The sequence below is a fragment of the Oculina patagonica genome, chromosome 7, assembly GCF_052425735.1.
Source record: "Oculina patagonica isolate OP01 chromosome 7, crgOcupat, whole genome shotgun sequence".
In the NCBI taxonomy this organism is placed as follows: Eukaryota; Metazoa; Cnidaria; class Anthozoa; order Scleractinia; family Oculinidae; genus Oculina; species Oculina patagonica.
This window is the reverse complement of record NC_135764.1, coordinates 4024385-4040777: the sequence shown is the minus strand read 5'-3', so window position 1 is coordinate 4040777 and position 16393 is coordinate 4024385. Positions and strand designations below refer to the sequence as shown.

The window sequence follows — 16393 nt, the reverse complement described above, 5'->3', positions numbered from 1 at the left end:
ATTATTGATAAATAAATAGAGCATATTCATATTTTTGGATTGAACTGGAACTTGATGCTTGCAATGGAGGCTAATGTGGGAAATCTTCTTAACACAAATGGCATGAAGTTCGTTCTAATGCTATCCATGTGCAAGCTAGTTCCAAGCCAAATACCAAGAATATGAAATACAATACAATACAATTTTAATGTCCATACGTGGGACGAGGTCTCCCTCAATGTCCGAGCCAGAGGCTCATGTATAAAACGTAGGACTTAAAATTAAAGTACACTAAAATATATGCTATTAAAAGTTAATGAAATTAAATATGGTCTGTTGAGAGAGTGTACATAAAAGTGAAACTACCATTTCTGTTAGTTTTGTATCAAAATAAAATTTATAGATTTGAAATAATCAGTGACATCTTAAAAAAGTGTTGAATTTAAAGTTACGATTCAAATTTTGGCAAAGCTAAAAAAAAATTGTTTACAAATAAAGTGATACCTTCTTTTTTAAACCAGTCTGATGGAATTAGTTTTCATACAGGTACAGAAGCTGCTGTCAGGGAATTTTCTTTTATTGATTCCCCTATACCTTACTAGGGCTGCCAATAACTGCTCCTGGATCTCCGAGCAGGAACAGCGTGGTTGGGGGACAGGCTTCAAGAAAACCCCTGTGAATTTTTGGATCAAGGTGTGATTAGAAGAATGAAACTTTTACCCGTTCACAGTCATTTGTGTAATAATGGACTAAACTGTTTGAAAACCCATGATATCATATGAATACTTAATTCACCCTCGCATTATCGACCTCGCACCCGGAGTCTTTGTACCCCTTGAGCAGCGGTTGTAAAACGAGCGATGTTAATTGAAATGTTCACCCTCCTTGAATAATCACTGTTTGAAATAATTGCCTCTCGATATTATTACCCCCACCCCCCTCAGCTTCCTTGAATTTTCAATCCCCCCCTCCCTCCTTTTCTTTCACCCAGCCCCAGATCTCAAGTAAAACATTTTAAATAAATAAATGGCCTGTGATATAGCGCCATTACAAAAGTTCTAAAAAGCGCTTTAAAAAATGTTAAGAATTTATAAAAGTAAAGGCCCGGCCAAACGCACGCAACATTTCAACGCAACATATCCCAACATTGTTGCGCACAGCGTGTTGCACGCGTTTGGCATGCTTCAGCGCAACAATGTTGTACGACCGTTAACGAACGTGGCCAAACGAGTACAACATCATGCAACATCCAAAAATGTTGCGAGATGTTGGGAGAAAAATTTGACCATTTTCAAACTTGGTCCAACATCATTCAACATGTTGCAACAGGGTGGCCAAACGATTGCCACATGCTGTGCGCAACAATGTTGGGATATGTTGCGTTGAAATATCAAAATATTGCGTGCGTTTGGCCGGGCCTTTGATAAAATATGCACCACCGTTGCGTGACCAAATCAGGCAACCTCGTTCCCGAGTTGTTCACAGAGTCACAGAGTAAACAACGCCTGCATCAAGTGGTACGCAAAATGTTTCCCTCGCACTTTTCTGTCGCCGACTTCGGTGTGTTTGCCGTTGCAATGGTTCTTGGACTGTTAGTCGTACTTCTTTTCATGTTTGACTTCGTGAGTACATTTTTTAACGAAATATTTCATATAAATTTGTTGACGTACGTTGCGTTGAAAGCTGGAGTTTTATACTTGTCTAGAGAAAATGTGCAAGGCAGCTCAATGAACAAGATAGTTCTGATCTGTAAATCCATGGCGAGATCATGACCAGGCATTGCTTTTGTCTGATCGGAGTTTTTGCAACTGTCAATCTCTCTATTGCATACTAGTACTGCACCAATCCGGCACGGAGGGAAAGGGGGGGGGGGGGGGGGGGGCACTCAGGGAGTGTTTTAACATTTTGGTTAAAAGGTGTAATTAATATATGATCGGAATTTCCGTAATAGATAGCTTAGCAATATGTGTGTTTAGATAAGCTCTATAAGATGAACGCCTATGTATCGAGTGGTTCATATCTTGTGACTCCTTGTAAGCGAGAACATTCCACGAAGCGTTCAATGCGAACTTATCTGGGCATAGTATAAAATATGGACTGGACTCTGGACTTTGGACTCTGGACTCTGGACTCTGGACTCAAAAAAACCTGGACTTGCAATGAAAAAAAAAATTAAAAACAAAAGGAATTAAATTAAATTATCCACACGATGATTTATGTGAAATACAGACCTGTGTTAAGGCTGATAATATTAAAGGCTGATTTTTGTTCTATCAAAACTCTATTTCTTCTAGTCTCTCTCTTTCTGCAGCCGTTTATAGGGATGTTACACAACGCTCTGAACGCTCCCCAAGAGGGGGAGCGTTGTGTGACATCCCAAAAAATGCTGCAAAGGAGACTGCGTTTCTGTCAAAGTATGCGCAGTGGTGGATGGTTTGTTGTAACAGAAAGAATGAATTGCTATTGTGTCTTTTCTTTTCTCTTTTTGAAGTGCCTACTGCCTGTATCTCTTCAGATGCTGTGTAAAGTGGAGTCTGTTCTCGGCCCGATGGCTGTTACTACTCTTGTATGGGTGTCAATAACATATGTATAACTAATTATCAAAACAACAGGGCTCTGAAACGTTCAGAGAGAAATCACGAATCTGTTATCTTTAATCAGTTCGATATATAGGTACTAGATGAACTGTCACGGTTGCTAGAAACTGGTGCATGCAGCGTTGTTATGTTTCATAATTTTAGCGACATTTTGAGCTGACACTCAAGGGTTGCGTGCTGGTAAATATTGTAATCATAGGCAAGCTTATTGTTAGGTTTTTATAGCAATTAAAAATTGACGCAAATGTCGATACAATGTATGCTTGAAAATATCTGTCTATTTTGCGAATACTTAAAGCCGTTTCATTTATCTCCCGTGACAATTCACCTAGTATATGTCAAACTGATTAAAGATATCAAATGCGTGATATCTCTCTGAATGTTTCAAACAGGTAATTACAAATAATTGACAAAGTTTTAGCCACCTTAGTGGCATCCCTGCCTTTGATAAATAGTTATACACATGTTAATGACACCCATACGAGAGAAATAGGCATCGGGCCGAGGACAAACTATACATTAAAAACAGCATCTGAAGAGATATAGGCAGTCGGCACTTCAAAAAGAGAAAAAAGGACAAAATAGCAATTGATTCTTTTTGTCACAACATACCATCCACCTTTTCAAAAAGGGGATGTCACGCAACGCTCCTCCCCAAATAGGGGGAGGGGGGGGGGCGTTGCGTGACATCCCTAAAAACGGCTGCAGAAATAGAGACTTGCAGAAAATGGAGCCTTGATAGAAAGAAATAAGCCTTTGTCGAAAAATACAATTAGGCCGAGGTATATTTTTTTGACAGAATAAAAATACGCTCTGTATCAGAACGCCCTGATTACACCACACCCCTAAAAAAAAATTAACTCTTTTCTAAACAGAGGACTCTCTTTGGCTAAACGCCATGCCAAACACCTCAAGCAAGGCAACAGGCATTACTGTCTTTTAAAACTGGTCTGTATTTAACTTAATCCGTGGCTCTGTGGCTAATTTTTATCTTTATTCTTATTTTTTTTTTTTCGTTGTTTTTAATTGTTTTGTAGTGGAGTCAATAGTTTTTTTTTTGAGTCCAGATTTTTTGAGTCCAGGTTTTTTTGAGTCCAGAGTCCAGAGTCCAGAGTCCAGAGTCCAGTCCATGTTTTATACTATGCCACTTATCTGCATAGTTACTTAATGTTTTGCCAGTATTACGATTTCAAGCCGTTTCCGGTATCCAAGTCCGTGTATTTGTTTTATTTGGTTTTTCTGTCGCGATCATTGTCATCGTATCGTTCAGTGATTAATTATTTAGGTATCATTACCCATATCAATCGCTCGTTCGGTGCCAGTCTCGCTTTTCTCCAGGATTATGATGTTTATCTTGCCAAGCGAGCGATTCGTCGGATCTTAGGCGATTGTATCGCTCGGAAAGAGCCGATCACCATAAGCATTCTTTTCCAGTTGTTTAATCATTTCGATTACGATAATCCTTTGCATGTTTGTATGCGCGCCTTATTTTTAGTAGCTTTCTTTTCCTTCTTGCGAATATCTAATTTAGTGCCTTACAAGTTGTCCGATATCGATGATTCTCGGGCTTGTTACTTAACGCCATCTAGCGTGACTTTCACCGCGCAGGGGGTCTTATTGCGCATCACGCATACCAAAACTATACAATTTAGGGAACGGGTATTAGAAATTCCATTGCCCCGTATCCCTGGCTCACCTCTGTGCCCTGTAACAGCACTCAAAGAGTATTTAGCCAGTGTCCAGCTATCGCCTCGATCACCTTTATTTGTTTGTAACGAACGGGGGGTAAACAAGCCTATTTTGGCTCATCAGTATAATGCATTTATCAAGGCTTCGCTTTCTGCGATTGGATTAAACTCTGCTAACTACTCTTCGCACAGTTTCCGTAGGGGAGGTGCGACATTCGCTTTCTCCCACGAAGCTCCCACTGCATTTATCAAAGCACAAGGCGATTGGAAGAGTGATGCCTACTTAGTTTACCTTACGTTGTCTAATGAAAATAAATTTAAAATCCTCAATTCTATCACAAACAGGCTTTCTCCATCCACTTAATCTATCCAAATTTTTACACATCTATCTATATATTTTCTTTCCCTTTGGGTTTGGGGTGTTTCATGTGCTTTATTTTTCTTTGCAATAAATGATTTTAACCCCATCTCTCAGTTTGCTTGGTTGTGATAGTAATTGAGTGTTTTAACATTTTGGTTAAAAGGTGTAATTAATATATGATCGGAATTTCCGTAATAGATAGCTTAGCAATATGTGTGTTTAGATAAGCTCTATAAGATGAACGCCTATGTATCGAGTGGTTCATATCTTGTGACTCCTTGTAAGCGAGAACATCCCACCCACCTCTCCCGGGTGTTTCATGTGCTTTATTTTTCTTTGCAATAAATGATTTTAACCCCATCTCTCAGTTTGCTTGGTTGTGATAGTAATTTATAATTGTTATGGGGGTTGCGAATGAGTCCAAATTCTTTGACCCAAAAATGGCCTGTTAGGCTAAATCCAGTCCAAAGGCCCAGAACGTAAGTCATAACTCAATAATCCCTTGTTTTCTTCGTGTAAAAAATACCACTAAAAGTGAGAGCCCTTGTTTTTTTTTTTTTTTTTTTTTTTTTTTTTAGAGCCCTAATGGTTAAAAAAAAAATCACAATAAAATTCTTAACCCAAAATGTTGCCAGATCATAAATTGAAAACTAATTCTATAGGTGTATGCACCATATCATCAACATAGTAAGGCCATGTTTGGTGGGGAGGAGGGGGGAGTATACATCTGAATTTTCAAATTTCCATGCTTCACTGCTGCAATTTGCTCAAGCATCATCAATTGTATACTATACACTGAGATAAAACAGTCATCGTCACAGTTGAGTGGAGGGGGACAGGAGGGCGGGAGCCCGGGAGAAAAGGGGCCGGAAGCAGGAGAAGGGAGGGTGGGAAGCGGGAATTTCCTAATGTGGCGGGAACCGGAAAAAAACGAGTAAAATTTCGCAACATTTAATTATATTTTGCAATAGATATGGGACAAATAGGAGAGAACAGCTACGGAAAGGGGCGGGAGGCGGGAGTAAAAAGTGCGGGAGGTTCAGACCCCCCTGTCCCCCTCCACAGCTGATGCACTGCAGAGCTGTGTCCTAGCAGAGCCTGGGTACCACAGGTGACTTACTTTTTGTCCTTGGGCAACTTGTATAACTTTGCTATCATAAAAGATTTTAAGACCTGAGCACCCAAGATTTTTTCACATGAGAGCCTTCGAGCAGTACATTGCAATTACCTATTCTTGGAGCACAGCTTTGCACTGAGAGTGTGATGAATTAGAACACGGACAGCAGCTGGTAATAGAGCCTAGCTTTAAAGATGATTTCCAGTCCGTACTGCGCAATCTCTGTGTGCAGTGTTTGTGAGTCTCACACAAAGGAATGTTTACTAGCAAAAATAACAATTCCGGGACAAAACTTACCTTTTTAACTCGGAAAAGAGTTGTAGTGAGCGAAGTGAATTCACTCCTTCACTCCTTCACTCCTTCACTCGTTTCCTGTTAGACATATGCACGCAATGCGTGCAAGTGTTCTAAGGCCTCTAGAGAATTCGACCTTTTCTCTGATACCTACATTTCTTGTTAAATTACATAAAATTAACATGCTTAGTCACCAACCGAAATATTGTATTAATGTCAGTTTTCTTGAAATAATATTATGATATTTATTCAGCTATAAGCCGAGACCGTAAACCTTTGGTTTTTGAGAACCAGTTAGAAAAAAACTAGCCTAAAACACTCAGCTAAAGATGAATTTATTTCAGTACGATTTGGAGAAAAAAAATCGCTCGACTTATAGCCAATGATATTATTATTATTATTATTATTATTATTATTATTATTATTTTTCGTTACCTTCAAATAACAAAAAGGAAAAATAAAAAGAAAGAAATCAATTTGCAACAGATGGGAACTCTATCTCTTGGCCTTTCGGTCTGCTCTCGATCAGTATTTGATGACAATCAAAGTGAAGTAAACAGAAGTTTGGAAAGTATAACATCATTTGTATTAGCAAACCTTTATTTTTCAATTTGTTGTTTTCGATTCTTGTTTCATAATAACTTTTCCGAGTTTAGTGGCTTATAGCCACTTTTAGTTATTCTTCATTATTAGCACCTGCATCCTTGCAAAACAATAATAACCAGTAGAAGAACCTCAATGCTACTCCAAACCGACGTTTCAGCTCATCGAGCATAATCCAGAACAAAACGACCAGTAATGCAGATCGACCTCTCAAGTCTCACGATTTTGTCGTGAGACTCACGGTTTTCACTTCAATCTCACGATGAGAAACAGAAATCTCACGGTAAACAGAGTAACAAGTCATTTGATTAGCGCCTGGATTTGATCAATCTCCCGGTTTTTACTGAAATCTCCAGATTTTTTGACCTCAATCTCCAGATTTCCAGTGCTTTGAGGTTGAGAGGTCTGAGTAATGGCGGACTGAAAAACTTCATGCACGCTATTATCGAAGTGTAATGTATCCACGAATTCAAAACAAAAATGAAAACAAAACCCGAGACTGTGCAGTACGACTGGAAATCAGCTTTAAGACATTTACTAGCAGTATCTTTATTTTACCTTATGTATATGAACCTGAGAAATTGCAGCTGGGGCAGGATTATGAAGTTGTATAAATTAAATTACTTACTAAATGTTGCATTTCTTTACCTAACAGAGAAGCTCATCTAAGGGTCCACAGATACCTGGAGTAGCACCTTCAGATCCAGTGTGAGTTAATGAGAGCATACTTGGATTTTTTTCGTTAAGTCAATTCTGAGTCTGTCAATCAGACTCCTGGGGGGTGGGGGGGGGGGTGGGGGTACTCGATATAATCTCGGGTAGGGAGGTGCGGCCCGGCCTCCTAAACCCTGACCCTGTTTAAGAGGCTGTCTTTCTTAAAAACACCCACTCAAATTTCACGTCAAAAAATAATTTTGCCTGAAACTCTGGCAACTGGAAGACTTTACCGAGGCTTAAACTAAAACAGATTTGGTTTGATTCAAAATGATTTTTAGGTGGCGTTAGGAGCCATCAAATATTTTGCCCTTTCGGACCCGCCGCAACGTCTGAAAAATTAGAAAAATAGGCATTTTTCGAGCCGTTGTCAAATATTTCATTCGCATCGAACACCAATAATTTTTATATCAATTTGCTCATAAACATTTCTAGTTTTCTAAGAAGGTAGCAACTTTTCCCTCGATTTATCTGGAAATGCGAAATCAAGGATATAATGACCACTACTGATCGGCATTGAACGAAGGTTGAAAAATGGCCTTGATTTAATTAGAAGCGAATATTTCAATTTCGGGACATGTTATTCTTATATGCTTAACTAATTAATAGCATATCTTGTTACCCATAACCATTCTCAAATCAGCACTATCATTTTAATTTATGTAGGCTAATTGGAGTTATATTGCTTGAAGCTCTTCTCCTTGGCCAATCTCTGCCATGTTTGAAATCATGAGGATTTGGAACATACCACTCACCAATCAACAATTATGGTCCAGGCATTTATTTCAGGCACGGCATTGCCTTAGGGAGGTGTGGTGGCCTAATGGTTAGTTTGCTGGACTCCATATCGAGCAGTCTGGGTCCGAGCCCTGGTCTGGGCACTGCATTGTGTTCTTGGGCAAGACACTCGTCTCTCATAATACTCCTCTTCACCGAGGTGTATAAATGTGTACCAGCAAATTTAATGCTGCCGGGAATGTAACTTTAAAATGGACTAGCATCCCATCCAGGGGGGAATTGATATTGTAAAGAGAAATTTGATGTTTGTCACTCTTGGGACTTAAAGTGCAGTTAAACAAAATGCAGTGGCTAAAGTTAAGTAAGGCCCCCTTGTAAAAATTTTACCGCGATCGCGGCGCGATCGCGCCGCGATTGCCGCGATCGCGCCGCGAATGTCGCGATCGCGCCGCGACTGACGCGATCGCGCCGCGATTTGTTGTCATCGCGACGCGATCGTGCGTGACGCGATTGTAAATGAACGCGAACGCGCCGCGATAGTTGCGATCGCGCCGCGAATGTCGCGATCGCGCCGCGATTGCCGCGATAGCGGCGTGATGAGTGCGATCGCGGCGCGATTGATTACCACCGCACCGCGATTTGGGGGGCTGGAATAAATCTCGGGAAGTGTTCCCGGCGAGAACTCACTTCTCGATCACCGGGAGAAAGTCAATATGCTTTGAAACTCTCACAAATCATGCTGTGGTCGTAACGCAAATCATGACTTGTATTGATGAAATAAACTTTAAGTACTAATCAAAGTAGTTATAAAACTAGTTTGATTTAAAATGTCGAAAAACATTTTATTACGTGACGGTGAGCCGTGAGGACGTGATTCCCACGAGAAAAGTTTTATTTAGTTTTAGTCTAGACGAACTGGCGCGACAAAGCGGCGCGTGATAATGAGTAAAGATAAATTAAAAGATAAGAATTTTTATTTCTTAACAGTCCGTTTTTTAATCTTTTCAAACACTTTGTTTCTTTCTTTTCTTATCTTTGAGGAACTTTAATACCTTTGAGCAATCCAATGACAAATTTCTGTCGGCCATTTTCTTCAAATGCAAATACAATCAGGATGCGCTGCAATTGCGTTTTTTGCATTGAAAAATCCTCTATATGGCATTTAATTTAATTGTGGCTCCGAAGAGGCTGTCAGAATGAGCTTTTTTTAGAGCTTTATATATTTACCTTCCCGTAGACCACGATCGTAGACCACACACATCGAAGTCCTTTCCCGCCTTTTGCCGCAAGGTGTCGTGAACTGAGCGTTACGATTGGCTGAGTTAGGTCACGTAGTGCATAGTACACGCAATCGCTACGCCATCCCAAGCAGAAAAGAAATTTTATTTCGAGAAAGTTGGTATGTTTTCTCTTCACAATCAGGACTGGAAAAATGTGTTCTTTTTTAGCTGCTTCTGTTAATAACAAGAGTTTAGAAGCGACCTAACTTGAGGGAAAAGGGTCTCTGTGAAAACTGCTAGAATTTGTTTTGTTAATTCGAGCGACAGTTTATTATAATTTCAACAGCTAGCGCTTCGTCGCTTCGTCATGGACTTTGTTGACTGAACTACAGCTAAACTGTGAATATGAAAAAAAAATGCAAAACTCGAACAGTGGAAAGAGGAAAACATTTTGACGGTAACACCATTCAATGCAAAGTTGTACCTGTTGATGCTTGGGACTTAAATGTTGTATTAAAAGCTTCGGGGAAAAGAAAGCGCATCTTCGACGGTTCGGCTTCTTCGCAGATGCGAGAGATAGTTCGCTCGTTTGGTGGATCACATCATTGCATCTTCTTTCGCTTGAGCACGAGTAAAAGGTTAGTTGTCGTTATGTATGTGTTGTTCACATTTTACAGAAGAACTGTTCACTTATTTGCTTGTAAACTAAAGACTCAATCACGCTCTCCGGCTTTGCGAAATTTAATTGTGTTCGGCAGCGAAACTGGCCGTCTTTTTCTGTAAGCTTCTGTAAATAAATGATGTTGTTTCGATACAGTCTGTGTGTTTGTTTTGTCGGTATGCAAAACGCCAAGATAATTGTTTTTAAATTTATAGATTTAGGCGCGATCGCGGCGCGATTCAAGCCAAATCGCGGCGCGATTCCCGACCCATCGCGCCGCGATTCGAGAATCGCGGCGGCCAAAAACGCGGCGCGAATCGCGGCACGAATCGCGGCGCGATCCAAGCCGATCGCGGCGCGATCGCGCCAATCGCGGCGGCCAAAAACGCGGCGCGAATCGCGGCACGAATCGCGGCACGAATCGCGGCGCGATCCAAGCCGATCGCGGCGCGAATCGCGGCGCGATCGCGCCAATCGCGGCGGCCAAAAACGCGCCGCGATTCGCGGCGCGAATCGCGGCGCGTTCGCGGCGCGATCGCGGTAAAATTTTTACAAGGGGGATTCTGAATGGAAATTAAATGGATACTTAAAATCAATTACTTACAAGACTAAAGCTAAAAAAAGAAAAAAAAAAACAGAACATTTTCGACTTAAATTAATTCACTACATAGTAAATAAAAGTTAAACTCATTAAAAAGTGTTGTGTATCTCTTTTTTCAGGAGTGGGAACTTAAGTGACATGGCAAGGGCTGGAAGCGTTCATGAGTACTTGATTGAGCTGCATGAGAAGTACGGCGAGATTGTTGGATTCTGGTGGGGAGAACAATATGTCGTCAGTCTGTCGTCGACTGAGTACTGGAAAGAAATACAGCCAATCTTTGACAGACCATGTAAGATCAATCAAAAACCAACGTTAACAGTCGTAATTGTACAGTCATGTTCTAAGACTGCTCATGATTTGCCCCAGGGAGGAAATCCCTTAGCTTGTAGTGTTTACAACAGGGGACCAATGTCCCCCGGGAGGGGGGGGGGGGGGTGCTCGCACATGAAAGTGACGGGGATGCTCGTCGTCTCGCTTAGGGATGTAAATTTCAGATTTTTGGTCTCGCTTAGGGTGTTCCGGGCAAAAGGCCAACATTTTTAGCCATAATGGTCTTGTTTAAGGTTGCATTCGAAGAAATATACAAATATAAATTTTATTCTTAGTTTTTTGGTATCTTTTAGGGGTCAAGAAAAGCTTGAGCCACACCCAGATTGGTCTCTTTTATGGGTTCTTTTTAAAATTTCCGACGAGCATCCCTGTCCGTTTCATATAGGAGTCCCTGCCCCCAGGCAATGTCCCTGGGACATGATCAGAATATATAGTCAGATAGATTATTGTTTTGCTTTGCCTTTGCGAGGTGTTACTCTTTTACAATTTCGCCATTTGCCTTTAGATGAACAATTTATGTTCTTTGAGCCTCTGTTTGGAAAAAAGAGCCTGATCTATAAAAATGGACCAGAAGCACGCAAGAAAAGGCAACTGGTTGACCGGAGTTTTAGCCATCGAGCAGTGACACACTATTACGAACACTTTACTAAGGTAAATCTTACTCTTCCTTCTTTATGTTTATGGGAGATGCGGTGGCCTAATGGTAGTGTGCTGGACTCCCAGATCGAACAGTTCAGGCTCAAACCCTGGCTTGGGTCACTGTGTTGTGTTCTTGGGCAAGACACTTCACTCTTATAGTGTGTCTTCTCCACCCAGGTGTATAAATGGGTACCGGTGAACTAATGCTGGGGGGTAACCCTGCGATGGACTAGCATCCCATCCAGGGGGGAGTAGAAATACTCCTATGGAAACCATATGCATGATAAGCTTCAGCTGTATGGGCCACTTGGCTGATCGACACAAACTTTTAATTTTAAACTTTTAAATACCCTTCTCTTTTTTTCTTTATGTTTATTTATAAGGCTACACATGCAGCGGGTGAAATTAGCCAGTAGGTGGATCTGCAGAGCTCCATTGCCGTTTGCCGGTACCCATGCATTTATTCACCTGGATGAAAAGAGGCACAACTGTGAGTCTTGCCCCAAAACACAAGACAGTGACCTGGCCAGTTCTGCAAATTATGCAACCAGTAGGCTCGATAACATAATTTTAACATTGAACTTTTCATTAAGTTGCAATTAAATTTGAAATATAACCTAATTTTAGGTTGCAAAAGAAACAAAGGAGACGTTTGCCACATGCTCTCAGACTCAGGAACATATTCCATTGGGGAAATCTATGTTAGCCATGGCAATCAAAGCTATATGTGTGGCAGGAATGGGTCGCTTCTTTATGGACAAGAAGGAAGTTAGCAAAATGGCAACAGCATATAAAGATGTGAGTCAGAGTGAATTCAGCATTTAATCCACATTGTCCATTTAATTTTTGTAGCCAAATTGTCATGATTTTTTTATGTTTCTATGTCACCGAAGATTTGCTATTAGGTTCTAAACTGCTGCTTTTTAATAGAAATTGGGATTGTCCCAAATATCAATAATTATTGGCAAGTATCATATAACCCACAATGTGTGTAAATGGTACAGCTACATTGTACAAATGTTGTACAGCTATATAATACTCTGCACGCATTGCAGGCCTGTAATTGTAATTGGTCATCATCACAGGCCTGCAATATGTGCAAAATGCTACAGCTAAAAAGCCTGCTGCCTGCATTATTTAGGGGGTGGGAAGGCTAGGCAATTTTTTTGAGCAAGACTTTTTCGACTTCAAGTTGTGCAAGATTTTTTGGTTCTTTGCTTGTTACACATATTCCTTTATAATGGCTCGCCTTGCATGATTTTCCCTTTGCTTTTGCTGGGCAGGATTTTTGGGGCAATTTCCTACCCCCTCCCCCTCCCTGTCTTAAAAATATTAAGTTCCTTTATCGTAAATGATCTAATAAACGGCCGGGGCGTCTATTAAATTTTAGGGGTCCTACAGGGGGCGTTAAATAGATATGAGGCGTTTATTAGAGAGAGGCGTTTATTTCACTTTAACTGAAACAACGTCAACAAAACAAATAAGACACGAAGTTTGCTCGCGGAGTAAGATTGAAAACAGCAGAGTTTGTGACTAGGAGTCTAATCTATTCTGCGCTAATGCAAAGCCTGGATATGTTGTTCACAGTTCGATATTGATGTTTTCATCGACATCGGGGTCAACCATGTTGGTATCGTTGGTCTCTTCGATGTTCGAAAGTAAATAAATTGTGTGATTTACTCTATGGAGCGTTACCTTGGTTTTTGAGGTGATCCTATTAGACACGGGGCGTTTATTAGAGAGGGGCGTCTAATACAAACTTTACACCTCAGGGGGACGTTTATTAGATACGAGGCGTTTATTTGAGAGCGGGCGCGTTAAATAGATCATTTACGGTATATCATGTACATGTAGCATCATGTAGCAAAACAATCACCCCTTGTTTGTTCTTGAAGAGGGTCCTGAAGAGGGCGGGGTGAGGGGGGGAGGGAGTACAAATCCCATTTCCCAGCCCAAATTTTGCTTAAATTCCATCTCCCATCCTATTTTTTGCCCAAATCCCAGTCCTGTTCCCAATTTTTTTGTTTGTAATTCCCACTCCCAGTGATCTAAATCCCAATTTTCCTGTGAAAAATTAGGCAAATCCCAGTTCTCATTTTACCCCGTGACTCCCCTCCTTTGAATTATGATTTCTATTACCCGGTAACTCCACAATAAACATTCTATCCTTTACAGTGTTGGCATGAGATGGAGGCACGGCTTGCTGGTCCTTGTCCAGCAGCTGACAGTGAAAGGGAGAAAAAATTTCAGGAAGGTAATATTCATTCAGTAATTCATGTGTCTCCTGATGAGTGAGGCACAGTAGCCTCATGGTTAGTACATTGGAAGCCGGAGTTGTTGTGTTGTGTTTTTGGGCAAGACACTTCACTCTCATAGTGCCTTTCTCGAGTCAGGAGTGGTATTGTACTGGCGAACTGTGACAAGACGCGGCTCCGGCGAGGGTTCACTTGCGATGGACTAGCATCTAATCCAGGGGGAGTGGCAATATTCATAAGGCCATCCCATTAAAATGTTTCGTTTCCCATCGCCTCGTCTCTTGTGATGGTGAGTCGGTCGGTCGGGCAAAAAAAAAAGAAAAAAGATAGAATGCTTGAAGGAAGAAAGCCTCGTGTTACGAATGCGAAAAGGTGGCTATTTCGTTCGTTATTTCTTTCTTTAATCAAAGTTAAAGGCAAGGACATCACATAATGTCAATTGTGTTAAAACAAGACCGTTGTCTTGTAAATTAAAGTACTTGCTTCTTTGACTAGTGACTCTGCAATTTTTTTTTTTTTACTTTTTGAAAAAAATGGGTCGGTTGGGCGATGGGAAACGAAACATTTTATTGGGATGGCCTAAGTCACGTCATGCTACAGAAACTGTAGCGGGCAGCGAAGTATTTTTGATGAGGATTGAGGCGTTTGGAAATGTGCCGAAACACTCTCTCGAGTGTTTGTTGTATCTTCTAAACTGAAACTAAAACTAAGGCTAAACAAAGGAATAAAATTGTAAAAATCTATGCTAATTCAGATCAGGTATCCAAACCACCGTCACAGTTCTGATTTCCTTTGTTTTATCTTGATGAGTTGAGAAGTAGTAATGCTGACGGGTAACCCACAAGTTCCGTTTGTCTCTGATGCTTGTTTTAACAACGATCTACAGGCGGAAAGCTACACATAACTGTGTTATTTAAACCTTTGTTCTTTTACTCGCCAGCGAGAACATACATGAAGGATACCGTCAAAAGCCTTTTGAATAAGAGAAAGCAAGAACAGAACAAGGAAGAAATGCTGTTCATTGACTCCATTTTGGACTGCGATTTGATGGATGAAGAAGAGGTTAATTGATGTCGTTGAATTTTCTGTTTTAATTAAGTAATACACCAGTTTGTTCTTAGACTTGCACAATCACTCGTTCTATACCACTCGTTCTAACCACTTTCTATTTTTTATCAGAGTTTTAGCTAAGCACTACAAATTTTTTTCATGGTTATTTTTAGATGAGTGATAATGTGATAACATTCTTGGTTGGAGGCTTTCACACAACAGGATATAGTAAGTACACAACGCTATCAAGAAGCGTTCTGTCTGCGGTACGTGCAACAGTACAGCGGTTTTCACTTGAGTGTCGAAAGTAATTCGCGTTTGCATTGGTTTTGCATTACTACGCTTAGGGCCCAATTATATGGCGAATTTCAGCCCGGCTTTCAAAACAAATCCTCTTAAAAACACGTTTGCGATTACATGAAGAAAGTTTCATCCCGGGCCGAATTACAGCCCGGGCTGAAATTTCCAGCCCGGTTTTTGAAACCGGGCTGGAAATCTCAGCCCGGGCAAACGGGCTAAAAAACCTCATGTAATCGCATTCAAATTTCAGCCCGGGCTGAAAAGTGAGCTTACAGATGCGCAGTGATGGTTTTCAACAAAAGAAAATGGCGGCCACGATAATTTTTCAGTTTTAAAAGTGTTCAACCCGGGCTGAAATTCGCCATGTAATCGCAACGAAATTCCAGCCCGGCAAACCGGGCTGAAATTTCAGCCCGGTTCATTTTAGTGATTGGGTTAAAACTCTCGCACCACTTTCTCAGCCAATCAGAAGTAAAACCAAAACCAATCATGACTTGCTTGCGCACGTTTTCCTGCGCTTCATGCCGGCTACATGTATTTGCTTCCAGTTTTGATTGGTTCACTGGATTGTCTGGGTTCTTTGTGAAAGTGATTACTTTGGCTTTGGTTTTACGACACTCAATTGAAAACTAGTGCTCTATTGTGCACTTCGCTACTCTTACTTCAGGCCAAACTAGAATGAACTTTGCTAAGTTCAGAATTGAACGTTGCACTCAGCTAACAGCTAATGTAATGGTAGAGGCGAGGACGTTGTTGGTACAAAATGTGAGGTAGACCATGGCCTAGGGGTGGTTAATTTTCTAAAATGAACAAAAATATAAAAAATAACAATAGATGACATAAATGTATTTGGTATTAATATATATAAAATGCTAACATAGAATGGGCGAGGGAACCTATTCTTTGAGCCAGGAATTTGAGTTTAAGCACGGATCTCGAGCTGACAATCAAGCCAAGTCTTCAAGTCAGGATCGCAAGTCAGTATACACGTACCTGAGGGATCCTGAAGGATAATGTTGGACTAAAATTTTGTGGACTGAACTGGATTTGCAAATCATGGATTTGTAAAAGGTTGATTTCTAATTTGTGTGTTGCGCCAAACTACAATAACGAGATTTTCATTATTTCATATTGATTGCACTGCTAACTGTACGGCTTCGGCTCTTCGTAAACGTGATCATGTCATGGAAAACATGTTCCAACTGAATGCCAAGCGTTGCATGATTTGTAAGGCTTTTTAATCTCT

The 16393-nt window shown here is 40.7% G+C and overlaps 2 protein-coding genes across 2 annotated transcripts in view; both read left to right on the top strand.

Moving 5' to 3' along the window:
* Positions 1 to 1362: 1362 nt before the first annotated feature.
* The window catches only part of LOC144660168 (cytochrome P450 20A1-like), a 31567-nt gene continuing 16536 nt past the window's right edge, over positions 1363 to 16393 (top strand). The window contains exons 1-8 of the mRNA XM_078520762.1: positions 1363 to 1601; positions 7295 to 7347; positions 10693 to 10862; positions 11409 to 11554; positions 12170 to 12340; positions 13718 to 13796; positions 14738 to 14859; positions 15021 to 15075. Of these exons, the coding sequence (XP_078376888.1) occupies positions 1410 to 1601; positions 7295 to 7347; positions 10693 to 10862; positions 11409 to 11554; positions 12170 to 12340; positions 13718 to 13796; positions 14738 to 14859; positions 15021 to 15075 (988 nt within the window). The 5' untranslated portion in view covers positions 1363 to 1409. The remainder of the gene's footprint in view (positions 1602 to 7294; positions 7348 to 10692; positions 10863 to 11408; positions 11555 to 12169; positions 12341 to 13717; positions 13797 to 14737; positions 14860 to 15020; positions 15076 to 16393) is intronic.
* LOC144660856 (integrase/recombinase xerD homolog) lies at positions 1970 to 5015 on the top strand. The gene is made up of 3 exons (XM_078521585.1): positions 1970 to 2012; positions 2291 to 2412; positions 3675 to 5015. The coding sequence occupies exons 1-3, from the start codon at positions 1970 to 1972 to the stop codon at positions 4626 to 4628; spliced, it is 1119 nt and encodes a 372-aa protein (XP_078377711.1). The 3' UTR covers positions 4629 to 5015.

Bases quoted from the DNA above. Each gene is read 5' to 3' on its own strand.
- LOC144660856 (XM_078521585.1), top strand. From the start codon at position 1,970: ATGAACGCCTATGTATCGAGTGGTTCATATCTTGTGACTCCTT. The intron at 2,013-2,290 runs GTAAGCGAGAAC...CTCTTTCTGCAG, and splicing joins TTCATATCTTGTGACTCCTT to CCGTTTATAGGGATGTTACA. The intron at 2,413-3,674 runs GTTTGTTGTAAC...TTTTGAGTCCAG, and splicing joins AGTATGCGCAGTGGTGGATG to AGTCCAGAGTCCAGAGTCCA.